General features: G+C 32.6%; 1 protein-coding gene across 1 annotated transcript; it reads left to right on the top strand.

The window, feature by feature from the left end:
- The first annotated feature begins 3,711 nt into the window (after window positions 1–3,711).
- On the top strand, window positions 3,712–4,945 carry LOC149555386 (putative receptor-like protein kinase At1g11050). Its single transcript, XM_089829375.1, has 5 exons — window positions 3,712–3,794; window positions 3,913–4,043; window positions 4,161–4,278; window positions 4,366–4,506; window positions 4,588–4,945. The coding sequence occupies exons 1-5, from the start codon at window positions 3,712–3,714 to the stop codon at window positions 4,943–4,945; spliced, it is 831 nt and encodes a 276-aa protein (XP_089685501.1).
- Window positions 4,946–19,215: the final 14,270 nt, after the last annotated feature.

Consider the following 19,215-nt stretch of genomic DNA (forward strand, 5'->3'; position numbering starts at 1 on the left):
TGGACCAAATCGACTCTCAACTTTGGCCTTCAGTGGGTGAATATGGTAACTTAGTTTATTTCCTTTTAATCTCTCATTACATCATTATCTTTTGCATTATGTTTAAATATGAAGTTAGAATAATTGCTAGTTTAGATTGAGATTTTGTTTGTTATATTGCAGATTTCTTTAGAGAGGAATGCCATGTTCAAAATTTTAGAAAATCAATAAGGGACAATGAATAGAAGCTTGGAAAAAAATTGTTTCCAGCAATAAACTATGACATCTCACATAAGCTTCCTTGACCTATCCAATGCGGTTGTAACCCATCCATTATGAACCTTGGAAGTGAGAAATGCCACTATTTCAAGAGAGGGGCTTTGATCTACATGTCCCTACCATTGTATTATGTTAACTTTGTAGTCAATACTAACAAAGGCAATGAAAACAAGGTTGGAGATGAAGAAGTGGTTATAATTATGATGAGGACACCCTGAGCACTGTCAAAATCCAGTCACCTAATCTACAAATTAGAGCAAGCGTTATGAAGACAGATTAAAGGTAACAATTGTTAATGTTTATGGTGGCCATGAGAGAGGTCCTCCATACCTATAGCAATCAACATCAATTTTTTCGCTGGGTTTATCTGCCTCATTGGATTGTATCTTCTTCATTTGGTTTGAGCTCTTGATTTTGATGGTTGTATTTCATTGGGAGCTAGTCTGTGTCTCCTATAGAGACTCTGTCAGGATCATGTTATTGTCCAGGTTATTAGGCAATGAAATCAAACAATGATACAATGGTAACTTTTGTCAGTTTTCCAATTGTGAAATCCCCCAATTAAAATTTTAGTTTTGAATATTTTCCAAAAAACACAACTAAAAGCTAAAAGCATTTATTTGAAATACATAATCTACACATTCCTACTATGCCCCAAATGTCAACTTTATAATAGGATATGTTTCTTAATAAAAATAATTATGCAATTGAAAGTGGAATTCCATCAATATCAATGAAATCATGATGGGATATAACTATATGAGTCATGATGGGTTTGTATGCAAATTATCAAAGCATTAAAAAGGGGCACAAAGTGTTTGACACATGTAGTTAGCTTGTTGCTAGAGAGTTAGCTAGCAATAAGATGGTTATGCTCATCCTACTCTTCATTGCATTTTCCTACCAAAGCTAACATATTTTTTTGTATGACCTACAATTTTGGCCCAATAAAGTTAGTAGGTTGGGGACCCTATACTAAAACCACGTTAAGTATTTATAGAACATTACAAGTGCTTGGCCTTGGTATTAATTTATGTCACATGGAAATATAAGAAGTTGCAGATATCATATGAAATTTGTATAAGGTTTTTTTTTCCTGCAATCCAAATCTAGAGGCAACAAAAACATTATTGTGGTAGAACTAAAAATAGAATTAGGGTTTCTTCATTGTTTCTGAAAATCAGAGATACACAAAAAAGAAAATCGTGGAACAAACTCCTATTTAAGATAAGCAATAAGAAATATCCTTGGCGTGTTTCTCAAGTGGAAATCTTTATAAGGTTCAAAGATGGGTTGTCACAAATAGTATTAGAGCATGATCTACCATCCTCATCCTACCATCCCGATGGACAAAATTTAAAGACTGGAAATTGAAGAATATATTAAGATTAGCAAAAGAGAAGAATAGAAAATGTTTGATCCCAATCCGCAAGAAATACAATGAGTACGAATATGGGTAGCTAATAAGAAATAATAATAAAAAGAGGAATTTGAAGAGAGAATACTCTCACCATTGCATCCACGATTATGTCATTACTTATACCGAATGAAAAACATGAGAACTACAATATCTATACACAAAAACATAACTCTGTAATGTTAATTTATTTACTTTATTAGAAGCTTGTAAAGATATTAGAACTAGATCAAGAAAGTCCATGCCCAGATTGTTTTGACAAGTCTTACTCAAAACCCTCTTCCAGGAACTAATCTAGTAGACATGTATAGTAAGTATGCAAGTGCAGAAGGTGTACATCAAATAATTGACAAAATGTTTGAAAAAGATTCATTTTAATGGAATGTAATGATCAGATGGTATGCTCTATACAAACAATATAAAAATGGAATAATACTATAATATCAAATACAAAAAAAAATTTAGAGCTTCGTAGTAAAATATACCCATTTGTGCTAAAAACATGCACTAACTCGTCAGGTCTAGAAAAAGGGTGGCTTGAGGAACTAGATAAGAGGAGAATTGAATCATCACCTAGATGAAGCTCATTCAGATGGAAAGATAGATAGAAATAAGGGATAAAGTAGCAAGGATAAAAATCATCAAAAGAGCATATACAATGGAGGCATTCTAGATTTGTTCTATCCATATCCATTGGGGTCTACAAGAGGAAGATTAGCAAAATATATACATAAAAATGAGATTTGAAACTCATCTACAAATACTATTAATGTAGAAATAAAAAACAAATTAATAATGTATGAAGATGCGCATTCTGGAAATTAATAATGTTCGAAACAAACAAACAGTGCACCGTATGTGCACCAAAGGAATATAGAAGGTAAGGGGCTTCATTGAATGCAATGTTATGAAAACAAAACAATCTACATACCTCAAAATCTAACCATCCCACTCTTGTTGTGGACTTTGCTCCTCTTTTCCCTTCAAATGTTGTAGAAACTTCTTGCCAATGCCGTAAAACAAAACCCTACACAACTGTATTTAAACACATCACATAAAAAAGAATAACGATCAACCCTACACTCAAAAAGCAATGAAACCTGGCTCCATACCAGGTAAAAATGGAGGATAAAAGTTTCCTTCACCTACTACCAACGGACATGAGCTAGGAATGAGCGACAAACAAAAGTGAGGGCAAATGTAAAGTTGAGGGCATAGACCCAGAATTTTATATTTTCTAACAAAGTAATAAATGGAATAGGAATAAAAATTCCTATTCCACCTATTTAGGTGGAATTGCATATGTCCCTTTTTTGGACAAAATTGGAATACTTATTCCCATTGTATTCCTATTCGTAATTCAACGTTGTTGCACCCAAATGGAGAATAGAGATACACACATGCCTATTCTAGTGGTATTCCCATTGCCAAACGAGCCCTAACTAAATACATTTACATCTCAAGCATGGATCCAAAGTAATTGTGTTTTGCCTCTTTGGAATTTGCGATAGAATATATAGTTCTGTTTCCTTTCAATCCTTTGTAGAGGGAGGCGTGGCTGCCAGCTGGTTTACAATTCAACAAATCTTCCAACCTTGGTCAAGAGAAAATATGTAAGCTTCCCTCTTTTGTATAATACTCCAAATGCCATTTCAAAGCCAATAGATTCCCTCTCTATAGAATCAGTGGCTACCATCCATCAATATGGTCAACATGATCATTGACCAATCTTGAAAAGCCATTTCAAAGCCAATAGATTCCCTCTCTATAGAATCAGTGGCTACCATCCATCAATATGGTCAACATGATCATTGACCAATCTTGAAAAGTGAAGAACACTTGTCCCTAGAGGCCCAACATTCGAATATTTTGCTACGACACCTTGTCCTGTTCAGCTGTAATGCCCCACTTGAAATAAAATCGTGGATAATTCTCAGCATCCAAGACGAAACTACAAACATGAAAGGGCATTTTTGGAGTTGGTCTATAGCAACTTGATATAGCGACAACATTCTCAATTCAAAATGTCAATGAAAATGGAGGCATTCATGGTGATGTTGGTGCAGCCCGTTTTACCCATCATTAAGCCAGCTGTATTCTCGACCATTGCAAGATCATGGTGATGTAGGCACCGCCATGGCTATGAGCATTATATGAATTGTTCATTACTGGTGGAGGGCGAGGATGAATCACAGGCATTTTAAGAGATTAATAAACAAAAGCCTTCTGATCAACAGCGTGAAGCTGAAGATGGGCATAGTGTCGTTCAATGAATGGCAAATCAAGAAAGCCACGAATGATTTCAGTTGTGTGAATTTAATTGAGCAGGGGAGTTTTGGAATGGTGTACAACGGAAAACGTCCTGACGGTCGGATGATTGCCATGAAGAGAATGAAGAAGTGCTCTATCAATGATGATGCAGATTTTTGGAATGAGGTGGAGATTTAGAGTAGCTTTCGCTACCGAAATTTGGTGGCTTTGCAAGGTTTTGACGTTGGCAGTGACGAAAAAGAGGGGTTCCAGCGGTTTCTCATTTATGACTACCTCGCCAATGGTAGCCTCGATCAACACATTTTTAGAAACGCCGTCGGGAGAACGCTGACGTAGGAGCAGAGGAAGAAGATTATATTTGGGATTGCAAAGGGGTTATCTCATTTGCATTCCAGCATTCGGCCAGTGATATATTGCAGAGATATAAAGGTCAATAACATTCTGCTGGATGGGGACATGAATGCCTGTGTTGCTGATTTTGGGCTGGCAAGGATGGCGAGTGAAGGGGAATCGTATCTCATGTCAAAAATAAGTGGCACGCATGGGTATTTGGCGCCAAAGTATGATCTGTATGGAATTCTTACAGATCGGAGTGATGTGTATAGCTTTTGAGCTGTGTTGTTGGAAATCATGAGCGGCAGAAGCGCTCTGGATATCTCTCTGGAATGTTTGACTGAATACCTTATTACCGATTGGGCATGGAAGCTCTTGGAAATGAGTAGAGTAGTTGAATTAATAGATTGGAGAATGCACGAGAGTGAAGAGGTGACAACAATGGATAGATTTGTTAAGGCGGGTATTTTGTGTACTCACGTTAATCTAGCTTTAAGATCAAGCATGTCAGAGGCATTGAAGATGTTGGAGGGAGAGGCTGTCATTCCCGCAATACCAGAAAAGCCTTTACCAGTAGCAAATCACAGAGCGACGAACAATGGAAAGGCGTTTCTCAGCGTTATAGAGAGTTATCCTTCCTTCAACTCATCTGTCATTGGAAGATAGGCGGCGCTCGTGGGTTGTAACTCATGATGGTCCAATACATGAATTGTTTATTCCTTGCCGGTCATGTTTTTAATGGAAACGTCTCAGCGGAGATGCTGATATCCTTGTTGTTTCTGAGAGAGAAATGAGCTGCTAAGAAAGAAATACAGTGTTCTTTATTTTTTATTTTTCTTGCCATGGTCTCCATTGATAAAGAAGTTTTACTCATTTGGAACTGGAACTCGAATAGTATTAGGCTAAAATTTTTGTGTTCAAAAATTAAGAATTGTCAATTATTTATGCATTTTACTAAATTTATCTAATCTACAATTTTTACTTCATTTTACTTCATTTTTAAGAATTAGCCTTATGAAACAAACCAAAGACCTATAAATATAAAATATTTATTTTAATGTAGAATGTATTTATATCTTAAATTGATTGCTTACTTGAAATTTAGGCATAATGATTTAGATGTCAATAAATGAAAAAAGGTTTTAAAATGTTTATATGAGTTAGTATATTTTTTAACAATTATTTCTAATTTTATCTTTTAAAATGTTTAGATATACTTTGAACATGAGGACCTTTTATAGAGATAGGGTTTTTTTTCTTAAATAAGTGGAGGATAGATTTTTTCTATGATATAATTATAGTGTTTCAACATGAAACAAAGACAACTTCACTACTCCATGAAACCTCATTTTACTAAATTTATGTAATATACAATTTTTATTTGAATTAACCTTATAAAACAAACCAAAGACCTATAAATATAAAATATTTATTTTAATGTAGAATGTATTTATATCTTAAATTGATTGCTTACTTGAAATTTAGGAATAAAGATTTAGGTGTCAATAAATGAAAAAAGGTGTAAAAATATTCATATGAGTTAGTATATTGTTTAACAATTATTTCTAATTTTATCCTGTAAAATGTTTAGATATAATTTTAACAATAGGACCTTTTTAGCATCAGTATTTTTTTCTTAATAATAATTGGAGGGTAGATTTCTTCTATGATATAATTATAGTGTTTCAACATGAAACAAGGACAACAACACAACTCCAAGAAATCTCATTTTCCATAATTTGTTATATGAAATCAAATCCTTTCTCAAAAATTGATTTATGTTCTCCATGACAACAACCACCAACAACTTATCTTGCACCATGATCTTACTCTATGTTTCTAGTATTGCATTGCACAATTACTTCAATATTTTAGTGAATGTTCAATTGCATGAGAGCATATGCTTCTAGATTTCTTTGTATTTAGATGATTGAGTTGAATGCAAGTTGTACTATCATTATAGATTATGTGTTTTGACATATTTCATAACCTAAGGCTCCTATAACACTCCCTTTACTTAGACTTCAAACATAGTTCTCTTAAGAAAACATGCTACAAGATTGAGAAAGGACTAACGATCACATAATAACATCATATAAACACAACTCAACAAAAAAGAAGTTCACTCTTTTTAATTGCTTTCTTAGATGCTTTAATATATAATATAATATAATATAGTTATATAAAAATGGCAAAATGCCATAGCCCCATTTTTATTTTTTAATTTCATAATGGAAAATTAATAACTTTTCCAAGATAATTATCTAAGTCAAAGTAGAAAATCATTAAACTATCTAACGTGTAATGTTTAATTCTTACTGCATTAATGGAGTAAACAAAACATATTTAGCCAATTATAAAATTTAAAAATAAACAATGTCATATTGTGAAATATTAAATGCTAGTGGATCCTTATAGAGGCAGTCAAACATAAATAAATTTAAGTCTAAATGCTATTTATATAGCATAAAAGACTCTTGGCAAGAGGATCATGAAGGAGGAGAGAGATTGATTTTTAGCTTCACAATTTTAGAAAAAGTAACACAATTTGAAATCAGGAGCAACAAATAGATTATTTGGAAGGCTTGAAGGACTAAGGCTATTTTAGAAGTTATCAGTGTAACTTTTAGGTTTTTATTTTTCTTATATAAGTTCTACTCAACAATTTAAGTGTGAAATCTTCTCATAACTGACTTTAGACTCCTATCTTTCAGTATGCTTTGTCGACTTTGTATGACTCTTTTGACTTGGTTGGATGTTTGTTTACACAATTCATAATGGTTAGCTGATATAAATGTTTGATCTAGCTTTGCTATTTTTACATGTGATGTATTAGAATATGATGGGTTATCATTGTTAGAGTGGTGGTTATCGTTGCATCAAAAGCTCAACCTATCAATGCCTGATACAATTATTAAACTTATATAATTCATAGGAGGTAGTTAGTTCCTTGTCACAAATCTAAAGGGGAGCACTGACTATTTTGTGACTAGAAATAAATTGAAGGTTATTTTTCATTTGGAACTTGTGGCTAGAAATAAATTGGATTTTTCAAGATTTGGAAATTATAAGTGCTCTTCTATGGAGAATTATTATTTAGATAATTCATGTAATGATTCTTTCAAAATGTAACTTGTTAGTGACTCTGTGGATCCTAGTGATCTAGTTGTGATATGGAATCTGGATATTGTTGATTGTAGGGCTAGCCCCTTACCAAGAAGGAAATAAGGTAGGCCAAACATAAAAATATTAAATAAGGAAGGTGGTTCATCCATTTGAGGGATTTTTAAAAGTTAAAATGAATCGGTCTTCTAGAAGCAAATGTGGACATGCATGAATCAATGGTGTTGGTAGGGACAATAGTGAAGTATTGTGCTCCTCTTTTCCTTCTATATCCATTCTTTGTGCTACAGAAAAGGGTTCTCCCTTGGTTTAGAATTAGATTTTTTTGTCACTCAGGTTGCACTCAATATGTTAAATAGTAAACATATGGAGGAGGCTAATTGGAGGAAGCTAATTGGTAAGTATTTGTACTAGTAAGATAAATCCTTAATTGATAGTCCTAGATGGATTATATTTCTTTTTGTCATACTTTGAGGAAGTAGAACAATGTAGTAGCTTTCTTAGTAAATGGGCTTCTGAGAATCAAGGTAGGTAGGGTATGGACTATGAAGTCTCTTGAGATAGATTATAAAGGGGATAAGAACAAAAATATTTCCACAATCCATATGAAACTATCAAATTTTATAATATTTTCTTGGATTTGATTGTGTAATTATTTTTGCATCAACATTTTAGACCACACTTTGTGATCCATCATTAGGTTAAGAGAAAGTGACACTCTATTTCTCTCATGACACTCTATTTCTCTTATCATGATGATGGATCATAGAATGTGATCTAAAACATTGATAAAAAAAATATTCACACAATCAAATCCAGAAAAAATATATAAAGAGGATGTGGATAAGTTAATTATGGATTCCATAAAGTTGACTAGTTGTGACATCTTTCAATTTGATTGTGTCTTTGCCTTGAGCTTTATTGTGTTGCTCTTAGGTTTTTCTTTTTATGTCTTGATTTATTTTGAATAAGTTAATTACCCCTCTTTTCTAAATATAATATTGCATCCTTCTCTTAAATTCTAAACCTTTGATGTCAGAAAGAGGGTATACAAATTTTCAACAAGCATGTGTAATTTTATTCTACATTCAAGTAATTTTTTTAATAAATCAAAATAATTGCAATGCCACTCAATTACATGCAAAATTGAGAAAAAGAAGATAAGTGCATATTTCCATATATAGCTTCTAAATTGATCAAAACTTTTTAAAACATGAATATATTTAAGTATGCAAAAATTGCTTTTAAAGCAATGAAGACTCTTGAAAATATAGAAAATGCTAATTATAAAATATCAAAATGCTAAATATTAAATTTAAAATAACTTCCTAAAACACTTCAATTCCATTCTTGACAGTATTATCCAATGAATTTTTTTAAAAACATAGAAATTTTTATCTATGCAAGATTTACTTGTAAAGCAATGAATCTTAACATTACAGAAGATGCTATTTATAAATAATCAACATGCTCAAAACCTTCTAAAACACTACAAATCTATTCTTGACATTATTATCCAATAAAAATATGCTAGCATGACATTAATGGCAAAGCCATGCAAGGTATTTAAATTATGTTTTTGAGAAGTAAAGGTCTTGTGAGAATTTTATTTTTTGAACACAAGATTATTTAGAATTTTTTGTTGGAAAATAAGAGTTCCTAACTTTTAGAAATTTTCCTACAAACCTGATTTTTTTGTCAGCTGTCAATCATTTCTCAATAATTTGACACTTCTCAATAAGTTTTCTTTAAATATTATTTTAAAAGCTAAGAATATGAACTCTATTTTTTTATTGAATTCTCCCTTTACAAATCCTTAAAATTCAAATACTTAAAGCTAAAATTCCAATAATAAAATTTATAATTAATAATTTACCATTAAAAGAAAAACTATATAATAATTTAAAAAAGAAATGTTCAGCCTGGGATATAAGCTATATTTTAATGGTTCGAGCATCACATACAAAGATCAAAGGTTCTAGATTTTATATATTGTCGAAATGATATGTTTTATAATTTATGTTAATGTATCGAAGGATGAAAATAATCAGAAGAAACATTAGCAGAGAGTCCAAAAATAAAACCAAATTTTCCTTTGCAGACCAAAACTACATCGCTCGGAGTGCTTTGTTCATTACCCTACTTCCTTGAACGGAATTTCATTTCACTGGAATTTCATTTCCTTAAACAAACTTTATGGTTTTCAATGTCTAACATTAAAAATTAAGTTGAGTGATTGTACATTTGATGATATAGCTACCATATAAAAATATTGTGCCTCCTAAATCATTAAAATTCGAACATCTGGTATCTTATTGCAAATGTAAGCCAAAAGAAGATATCGTATATGAAAGAATGATATTTATACACAGTTTTCTTGAGACGTTATCTTAAATATTTTCCCACAACAGGGGAATGCATTACATGAAATGCAGGCACGGCCTCCACCTATTTTGTCCAGATGGACTAGTTGAAAGAAGGGTTTAAAAATCTGAGAAAATCTGTCCCGTCAGCCTCCGCTCTATGAATTACTACAGGTTGGGGTTTTTCTGGCATTGTGGGAACTGCAGCCTCTCCCTCCAACATCTTCAATGCTTCTGCCATACTCGGCCTCAATGCCACATTCACATGAGCACACAAAATTCCCACTATTACAAATCTCTCCATTGTTTTCACTTCTTCCCTCTCCCACATTCTCCAATCTATCACTAGATCGATTTTATTGGATGCCTTGAGAAACTTCCATACCCAATCGGTAATATGGCATTAGCAAGTTATATCCACGGCCCTTCTGCCGCTCATGATTTCTAGCAACACAACCCCAAAGCTGTAGGCATCACAACGATCTGTCAGCAGTCCAGTCAAAGAATACTCAGGCGCTAAATACCCATGCGTGCCTGCAACTTTTGACCCGAAATGCAATTACCCTTCCCTTGTTGCAAGCCCAAAATTCGCAATGCAGGGATTCATGTCGTCATCCAGCAGAATATTGTTGGCCTTGATATCTCTGTGATATATCGTCGGCCGAATGCCGCAATGCAGATAACATTACCCCTTTGCGATGCCGATTATAATCTTCTTCCTCTGCGCCCATGACAATGCTCTCCCACTTCTAATTTTCCCTCCAAAAATGTGTTGATCTAGAAATCGTCGACAGGGCACTTCTTCATTCTCTTCACGGCGATCATCTGTCCATCGGGAAGTTTGCCCTTGTGCACAATTCCAAAGCTCCCCTATCCAATTAAATTGGTGCACTGGGCCAAGGTTTTCAAAGAAAGAGTAATCCATTTTCTTCACAGCAATCATCTCATGAGCTTCGGCAAGTCTTGCGTTACACACTATTCCGTCGAAATTGCCCTGATCGATTATAATGGCGCAACTAAAATTCTTGGTTGCGTCCTTGATTGGTAGTATATTGAACTGCACTATGCCCATGTGAATTCTCGCAAAATGCCTAATTTTGGCCCTTGCACAGCACCAGTAACCGATTCCCATGCTGCAAAACAAGATCATAGCCATGGCCGCCATCACCAGGAAGACCTCCATTTTCACCAATATTTTTCACAGAGAATGTCGTTACTGGATTACAGAAGAAATCAATATCCAGTTTTGCTACAACTCTCTGTCGACGAGTGAATAATGGGCTAAATTTATAAGGAGTGGTCAAATTACAGACAAAAATGTTACCAAAGACATAATCAGCTAAATTATAGAGAGGGGCTAAATTGTAGATTTGAAATGCGCGATCCGACTCCGCAGATCTATGGTTCACAGTGTCTTAAAAGTGCGCAAAAATGATATAAAACTTTTCTGCCGTTGGATTTCGGTATCTCCATTTCGAATATCTTGGCAGCTTTTCATTGTATAGTTAGATGTTTCCATTTCCCGTTTTATTTTTTCCTGAAACGTCCAAAGCTACTAAATGAAATGATATGTTTCTATCAAATCGCAGATGAACAACAAGAGACGGAATGCGCCTTATATGTGTAATCTAATTTTATTAATTATATTTTTCTTTATTTGTATTTTTCTAAACAAATCAGTGTATAATTTGAATTGTAGCAATAATTCTTTCTAGATTTTTTTATTAAAAAAAATTGGATTTTGTAAATTAGCAAATTACATTATTATTATAATTATTTAAAAATTTTAATGTTAGAAGTTTTTTCACTATATAAAATTATATATTACAAATTTAAATTAATTTTTAGGTTAAATAAAATAATTTTGTCAAATATAACAATAATAAGAAGTAAAGCAAACCGTAGGTTATAATTTTCTTTACATGTAGGTTATGAATTTATCTATAAAAATTTAAAATAAAATAGAATAAACTTATATATTATAGATATTACTTATGATGTGAAGGATGTTGCCATGAGGATTAAGTAATATGGAGAACAGTGGCAAAGGTTGAGTAAACTACCATTGCATGTGTCATTTCAGAAAGCTTGAATGTGGATATTTTTACATTTTGGCATCTGAACTATACATAGTGACTGTTCATGTGGTCTATATTTATGCCAAAAAGTGTGAAGTTTATAAACCACCCTAATGCCAACAATAAAATTGATGGTGAGAAACGATGGTGGAAAAGATTGATTGTCAGTATAATTGTAAGAGGAAATCCATATGCATTTCAAAGAAAATGATGAAATTGTAATTTTCGATTTTTGTATAAGGCTAAAAAGTGAGTAATATATTTGTCTTTAAGTTTTTGCTACACTATGTTGTCTAGTAGAATTGAAGAATGATTTTGAGACCAACCTTATAGAAGCAAACAATACTTAGTTTCTTACACCAATGAAGGGCCCATCATAGATTATAAAGTGAAAACATAGAAACCCAATTGAAATTGAATGAATGTAAGGAATAACAGATTGTTGTGAAAAATTTGTGGGCCTCCGTGGAATCTATCTATCAGATACCATATAAAGGAATAATATGGTAAATTATTTTATATCTTCTCTACTTTTAAACATCACACTTATTTACCTTCTAGTTATATGTGGCTTTGGGGTATTGATCTATCCTTATACTTAAAATCATATTTTAATATTTTCTTGTATTTTGGTAAAGGTTACTTTTTGTGCATCTTCTAGTGGGCATCCAATTTCTAGAGTTGATGATTTTTATGGATTGAATGAAGAATGATAGAGATGACTTGTTGGAGTGAGGTGGTTTACTTATACTTACAAAGCCTAAACCTAGAGAAAAAAAATTACTAGTTCCATCTATAATAGGAGCAACTAGAGTTTTAGTTGGGAAATTGGTTAGAATTAAATGCTAATGTGTTGTTGATAGTAGTGGCGGTAACCAAAGTTTGCTTGATTTGCTGCATTGTTTTCGTAGATGCTTATCATGGTTAAGATTATTATTTTTTTTTTTGCTATGTATGCTAAATTTGTGAACCACTAATTGTTCTATTTTATATCTATAATTTTGGGTTTTCAATGCAAAAGGAATATTAAAGTGTTTTTATACTATCTCAACTCATGTCATATACTTGAATCTTTTCTTTTGGATATAACATCAGCAAATTTTCTCAATTGCATTATAGCCAATTTGTTGGAGTTTCATTAAATTCGTACAACTTGTAAATTTTGTATGATTATTTTTAAGAAGATATTTTGTATTGGTAGCATGGTGAGTGTTGCCACAATTTTGAGAATTTTTCTAACTACATTTCTCAAGAGTTGTTTAATTTGGAGGTAGAAATCTATATATTGTGACTATGAAGAATGGTAAAGGAGATTGACAATGATGACATCTTGGATATTTAAGGGGAAAAGATGAAAATGATATTAAACCTAGAGAATGAATTGAGGAGAGAAATGTGTTTAATGTGTTTCAATATTTTAGTACCACCTCCATTTTATTCATGGTTGTTGGTTCCTTTATGATGTATAAGAACAGCTTTGTAATGTCATAACTCAATTTAGTTTTTACAACAATATATGAGCTTTTTAGTATATCTAGAATGTGTCTTTATACTCTTGTGATGTTGAAAAAATTGCTCCTTTCTTTTTGGAGGGGAGGGGTATGATAAACTCATAATAATTTAGTGGTTGAGTTTCACAAATAAGTGCAACTACAAAGATTATACCTCTCAAGTCTATTTAGAGAGTATCATCAAATGCCACATCAATTTGTAGATGGTGAGAAATGATCATAAGTGTAACAAAATTTATTGCCAAAGCAACCAAAACAATTGATTCTATTTCAATGTGTTGGTAACTTGGTAGAATAAAAGATAATCATTGATAAAATTATTGGAGTTGCAAGAGAAAGTCACTTTTCTTTCTTTTATTTACCTATTTTATCTAAGTTTATTTAGTGCTTATTTTGTTGTATAGAAATGATATCCATACAGTTACACATTGAGATTGTTGTTATATAGTATGACTGTTCCTTTAATGGAGGAAAGGAGAAGAGAAGAGTTGTGTAAATTATCATAAAAATAGATTAGATATAGGGTCGCGAGTATATCTGGGATAGATAGATTAAGTCTTTTAGGAGGACTCTTGTTTTATTGTGACCATGTTTAAGTTTTTAAGATGAGAATATGAGAGTTATGTTCATAGTAAAGAAGTTTATAATGGACAACATGAGATGATTAAATTTTTGTAAATGCAAGTAGAAATAGATTGGATATACGATAGTGAGTATGTTTGAGACAACTAGATCAAGTCATTTAGAGTTATTCTTACATTGTTTTCTATATTACAAGAATGTAATTTTTTTAAATTTTTAAGAGAAAAATAAGGATTTTTGTTGTCAATAAATAAGTAGTAATTCAAAAAGAGTTTTGATTTATTTTTTACTACTAATAAATAATCTTTATCTAAACATTAAGAAGATATTTTCTGACTGAATATTCCAATAGGAACTAGACATTTTCATTCTTTTTGGTCAAGTTGATCTTTATACAGTGAGAAAGGCTTCAATTCAATAGTAAACTTTCTCTTTCAAAAAACCATTATTTCCCTTTGAATATTAAGGCCATATCTCATTTTAGAATCTTTTCAAAAAAATTATACGTATATAATCTTTCAAAATTTTGAGAGTACACCCAAATGGCTAAATAGATCCCCAAAATGGATAAAACAAAATATCAATGGGTTTTCCTTGTAACGATAATTTTAGTGTTGGACATGATCATAAAAGGATGTGTAATCCATATGGGCATTGTGGCATGTGTTCCAATTGTAACATTTAGTGCAATGAAATATTTTCTATCCATGCATAGATATCCTTAGATCATTCATATAGTGTCTACTATAAAACTAAAATAGGGGTAGTAGAAAACTTGATACGAAATTGTAGGTAGAGAAATGTGCTTCTTGTGTATACAAATGACAATTTTGGGATGTGGGTCATTCCTTCCATAAATGATGCCTTACTAGAGGTTGAGGAAAACACTATTAGTCCTTGCCTATGTATAGACAGGGAACTAATGTTTTCGGTGATGATCACAATTAATATTTAGAGCCAAAACTAGTCATTTCCTAAAGTTGAAAACTAAGCTTATTTTTAAATTATTTTTAAACAACAATTCCTATTTCCTAATTGGCTAATATTAATTTTACCAGGGGTAAAAATGTTTTCCTTCCACAAAAAAATTGAACATAAAAATAAATTCTAGAAATTTCTACTAGATTTTTTTTTTTTTGAACTATAGAAAATCTATGCAGAAAATTTGTAAACCTATTTTCTCAAACTCTCCAAGAAATTGTTAAAATCAATTGCAAATTCAATATCTATTTTCGATGCCATGCTCAACAGATAAATCTAGAGTCCAATCTTATTAGTTGGTTGCATGCAATTCCAAGTCCTGTTGTCTGAATAGAAAAATTACATCAAGTCTCATTGTTTGAATAGAAAAATTCCATGGAGAAAGAGTCACAGAGCTTCGAGCTTAATTTTTTGAAGATTTTCCCCATCCTTCGGATTTGAACCCTGGACCTTTGAACAAGTTGGGCTCTGTAGAACAAGTGATTACCACTGCTTGAAAACCCTATTCCAACCCAACTCCATATGTTTCTGGTCTTCTCTACATACTAAGCCAACACATTTGGCTAATAATTCAAAAACATTATGCACAACTTTGTATTTCTAATATACCAAATGATCATGTTGTTCACGTCTTTACTATTTCCAATCATGTTGTCAATGTTTCAACTAAATTTTATTTTAACACCTTCTAGAATTTACTTTATCATCATAGTTCCTAAACTTGCGAACCACCCCAATATGGAAGCTATTCTTTTTATTTTGGAAGGATTACTAATTTGAATTAAAATATCTGTAGTCTAATTTTAAGGGCATGATTGTTGTATTATATAAATGAAATTATTTGCCACTTGATATTTTTTTTGCAAAAAGAGGGGTAAAAATTTATTAAGACAGAAAGGAATACAACAAGGAGAGCTCAACAAGGAGCTTGATCCTGAGCAACAAGATCATCAGATTCTTGCACCATCTCAAAGGACAATTGCCTCCTATCCCTAATATTCCAACCCAGATCATGACTAGAAGCCCATTTGGCTAAACAATCAATAGTTCTATTCCATTCACGAGGAATATACATGAACCTAATGAACTGAAAAGAGAAAGAGAAGAAAAGAATCTACTTAACAACAGTGACCAGCTGCCAACTAACATCCTTAAGCTCTTGCAAAGAAAGCATGTTCACCACCACCTAGTAATCAGACTCATAGATAATCTTACTCCATCCCCAAGAGCAACACTGTTCCACAGCATATAAAATAGCCTGAGCTTCCATGAGATTGTTAGTATAATCACCCTTATGAACTAAGAAGAAAAATTTAACATCCCCAGAACTACAATGAGCCACTCCGCCAATACCAGTCAGACCAGGATTCCCACGGGAAGAACCATCAGTGTTAATTTTTAGAAATCCACAGGGAGGAGGAGTCCAGTGCCCATCCTAGTTAACCCAACCCTTCCTCTGATGGTGAAGCTGCCTGGACATAGAAGGAAACCTATGAGCTGCAGCTGCATCTTGTAGATGAAAATTGAGGCAATTACAGATAGCAAGATCAACCGGATCCATACCCCCATCAAGCTCACACTTCACAAGAATAGTTTCCTGAAGAGAATGTGATATTTTCCACCGAAGATGTAAAACACCAAGCCGAACATCTTGGAATATGCGACGATTCCTCTCCAACCAGATATGCGAAAGCATGAAAGATGGGCCAGCAATCCAAGCAGGATGGAGAAAAGAAGACTTGGAGGGAGCAGTACCCAAGCGGGCCCAGAACTCAGGCAAAGAGGAAGCATGCCGACAAGAGCAACCCCAAGCACTCCACCAAAGGTGCCATATCTGAGTAGAATAGGAGCAATGGAAGAATAGATGGGAGACAGACTCCTCTCCATTACCACACAAAACACAATAAGAGGGACCCTGAAATCCACATTTACAAAGATTATCCCAGGTAAGACAACGGTTGTGAGCCACTAGCCACATGAAAAAATTGCACTTGGACTAAGAAACTTTAATCCAAACTTGCTTCCACCAAGGGACCTCAGCATCCCCAAATAATTGTCTAGTTATCTCCTGATACCCAGCAGAGACATGATATTTACTAGACAAGGTATCGCCCCAAGCCAAAACATCTGGACCAAGCAAAGAAGAACATTCTCTAGAGGCCAAAATTTGAGAAAGCTCCTGACGATCCATGTCTGTACCTCCAGGAGGCCAATCAGAAGAATGCTTCCATCTGTAACCAACAACAGGTCCCAATTGATAAGGATTCTTGTAATGAGCCACTTTATCCCATCCAGCGGCAAGAAAAGAGTCACAAAGAGGCTGAAGATGAGGGTATATGGATAAAATGGAAGGGAATCCATCCCAAGCATCAGACCACAACAAAGCCTGAGAACCTCCTTTACATATCCAAAACAGACCCCTCTTTACCAACATCGCACCTGTCTTGGAATTGTCGAGAAAGAGCATCAAACTCCTTGAGAAAGTAAATAGGTGTAGCATGAACCATGCTTCGATAAGTAGGAAGAGCTTGGATAACAGCTTGAAGAAGAGTAACCCGGGCAGCAGTAGAACCATCTATGAGTCCAATGATTTACCTTATCCTGAAGCTTGGTAATCAAATTTTGCCAGAAGAGATGTGGCTACCTAGAAACAACAATAGGGATGCCAAGATAAGTCAAAGGAAGTGATCCTATCTAAAACCGTAGGATACCAAAAATCCTGTGCTGAATAGAATTAGGAGTGTTAAAAAAGTAAATGGAAGATTTGTGCTCATTAACTTTCTGGCCTAAAGCACCACTTGATATTTGAAGATATTTAATATAGAAAATATTTTTTAATTTTTGATAAATTCTTTTTTTTTTGTAAAGAAAGTCTATAAATAAAAATTAGAAAAATGAATAATTTATTTCAATTGTTTAAATTATACTCACGACATTATTAAATATTGATAAATGTTTAATACTTGAAAATTTAATGTTAAGAATGTTTTACATAGCTTCTTAAAATACAGGTCATGTCCCAAATATTTTGAAATTAAAAAGTTTTGATTAGATATTTAAAAAAGATAATGTTTAATGAACTTAATTTTGTCAACATATTTTGGTATAGTGATGTTTTTAATTATCAATTTATTTTCTTCTTTGTAAATAACAATTAAAGTACTATAGTAATAACAATTAAAGTACTATAGTAAAATTAATTAACCTAGTACAATTAAAACTATTTTTTTAATATAAAATAATTTCAACACCATGGGCAACACTTCTTCCCTTGATCAGCAACAAAATGGGCCTCACCAAAGATGGTTTAGAAAGTTGTTACCAATTCAAAACATTTCTGAGGAATGATTTACAATAGTGAGGGCAGTGTGACTACTCCCAAAAAAGAGTACAAAATAAATTATCGAGCTAGATTCCAACATGGGTTCTTCTCATAAAAATCTTGTCAAACAATATAGTGGTTTCACAATCATATCCATATCTAATATGGTTGTGGGAACTCTGATAAAATCTAACACTACTTTATCTGCAATCATCGTTAAAAAAATTGAAATAAAAGTAAGAATTTCTATCTAGTTCCAAAAATATGTTTGGTGTCTGAAGGGCTTTTAAAACTCCATCTCTTCATTTTCAAAAAGTAACAAGACCAAATATAATTTATTGTTTTTTAAAAGATTGGGCAAGTGGTACAATGCTTGGATGTGAGATAATGAAAAAAAAGAATAATCTTGTGAATAAATCAAAATTAATCCCCTATGAAATCCAAATATACTATAAATACTCTATACAAAATCTTCCTATAGTAGATTATTTGCACTCATATCATACATTTTGAAAAATATTGGACTGGTGGAATCATTGGACATAACATTGTATTTGGGTTTCATTTTCCATAGTTACCATACAAAAATAATAATTACTATATGTGGTTCCATTGGAATCCTAAAAAAATATCATATAATAATTCAATGAAAATGTAGCCTAAAATATCTCATTCAAATATTTATTCTTTTCATTTCATAGAACTTTAACATATTAATCTTAAATGATTTTGAAATAAATCACATTAAGAAAATACATTTTGCATAATATTATATATTTTAAATTATCAATAATTATAGTAGTTAATTTTGTATCTATACTAATTTTTTCTTTTGACTAGTAATAATAGAAAATTTATTCTTATAATAAGACTAGTAACACAAAGCATTTTTCTTGCATTCAATCACTACACTTTAAACAGAGAAATAAAACTCAACAAGATAGGGACTCTAGCTCTTGCATAGCTCTTTTTTTTT

Source organism: Cupressus sempervirens, chromosome 5, assembly GCF_028749045.1.
Source record: "Cupressus sempervirens isolate cs-2001-9-10 chromosome 5, ASM2874904v1, whole genome shotgun sequence".
In the NCBI taxonomy this organism is placed as follows: Eukaryota; Viridiplantae; Streptophyta; class Pinopsida; order Cupressales; family Cupressaceae; genus Cupressus; species Cupressus sempervirens.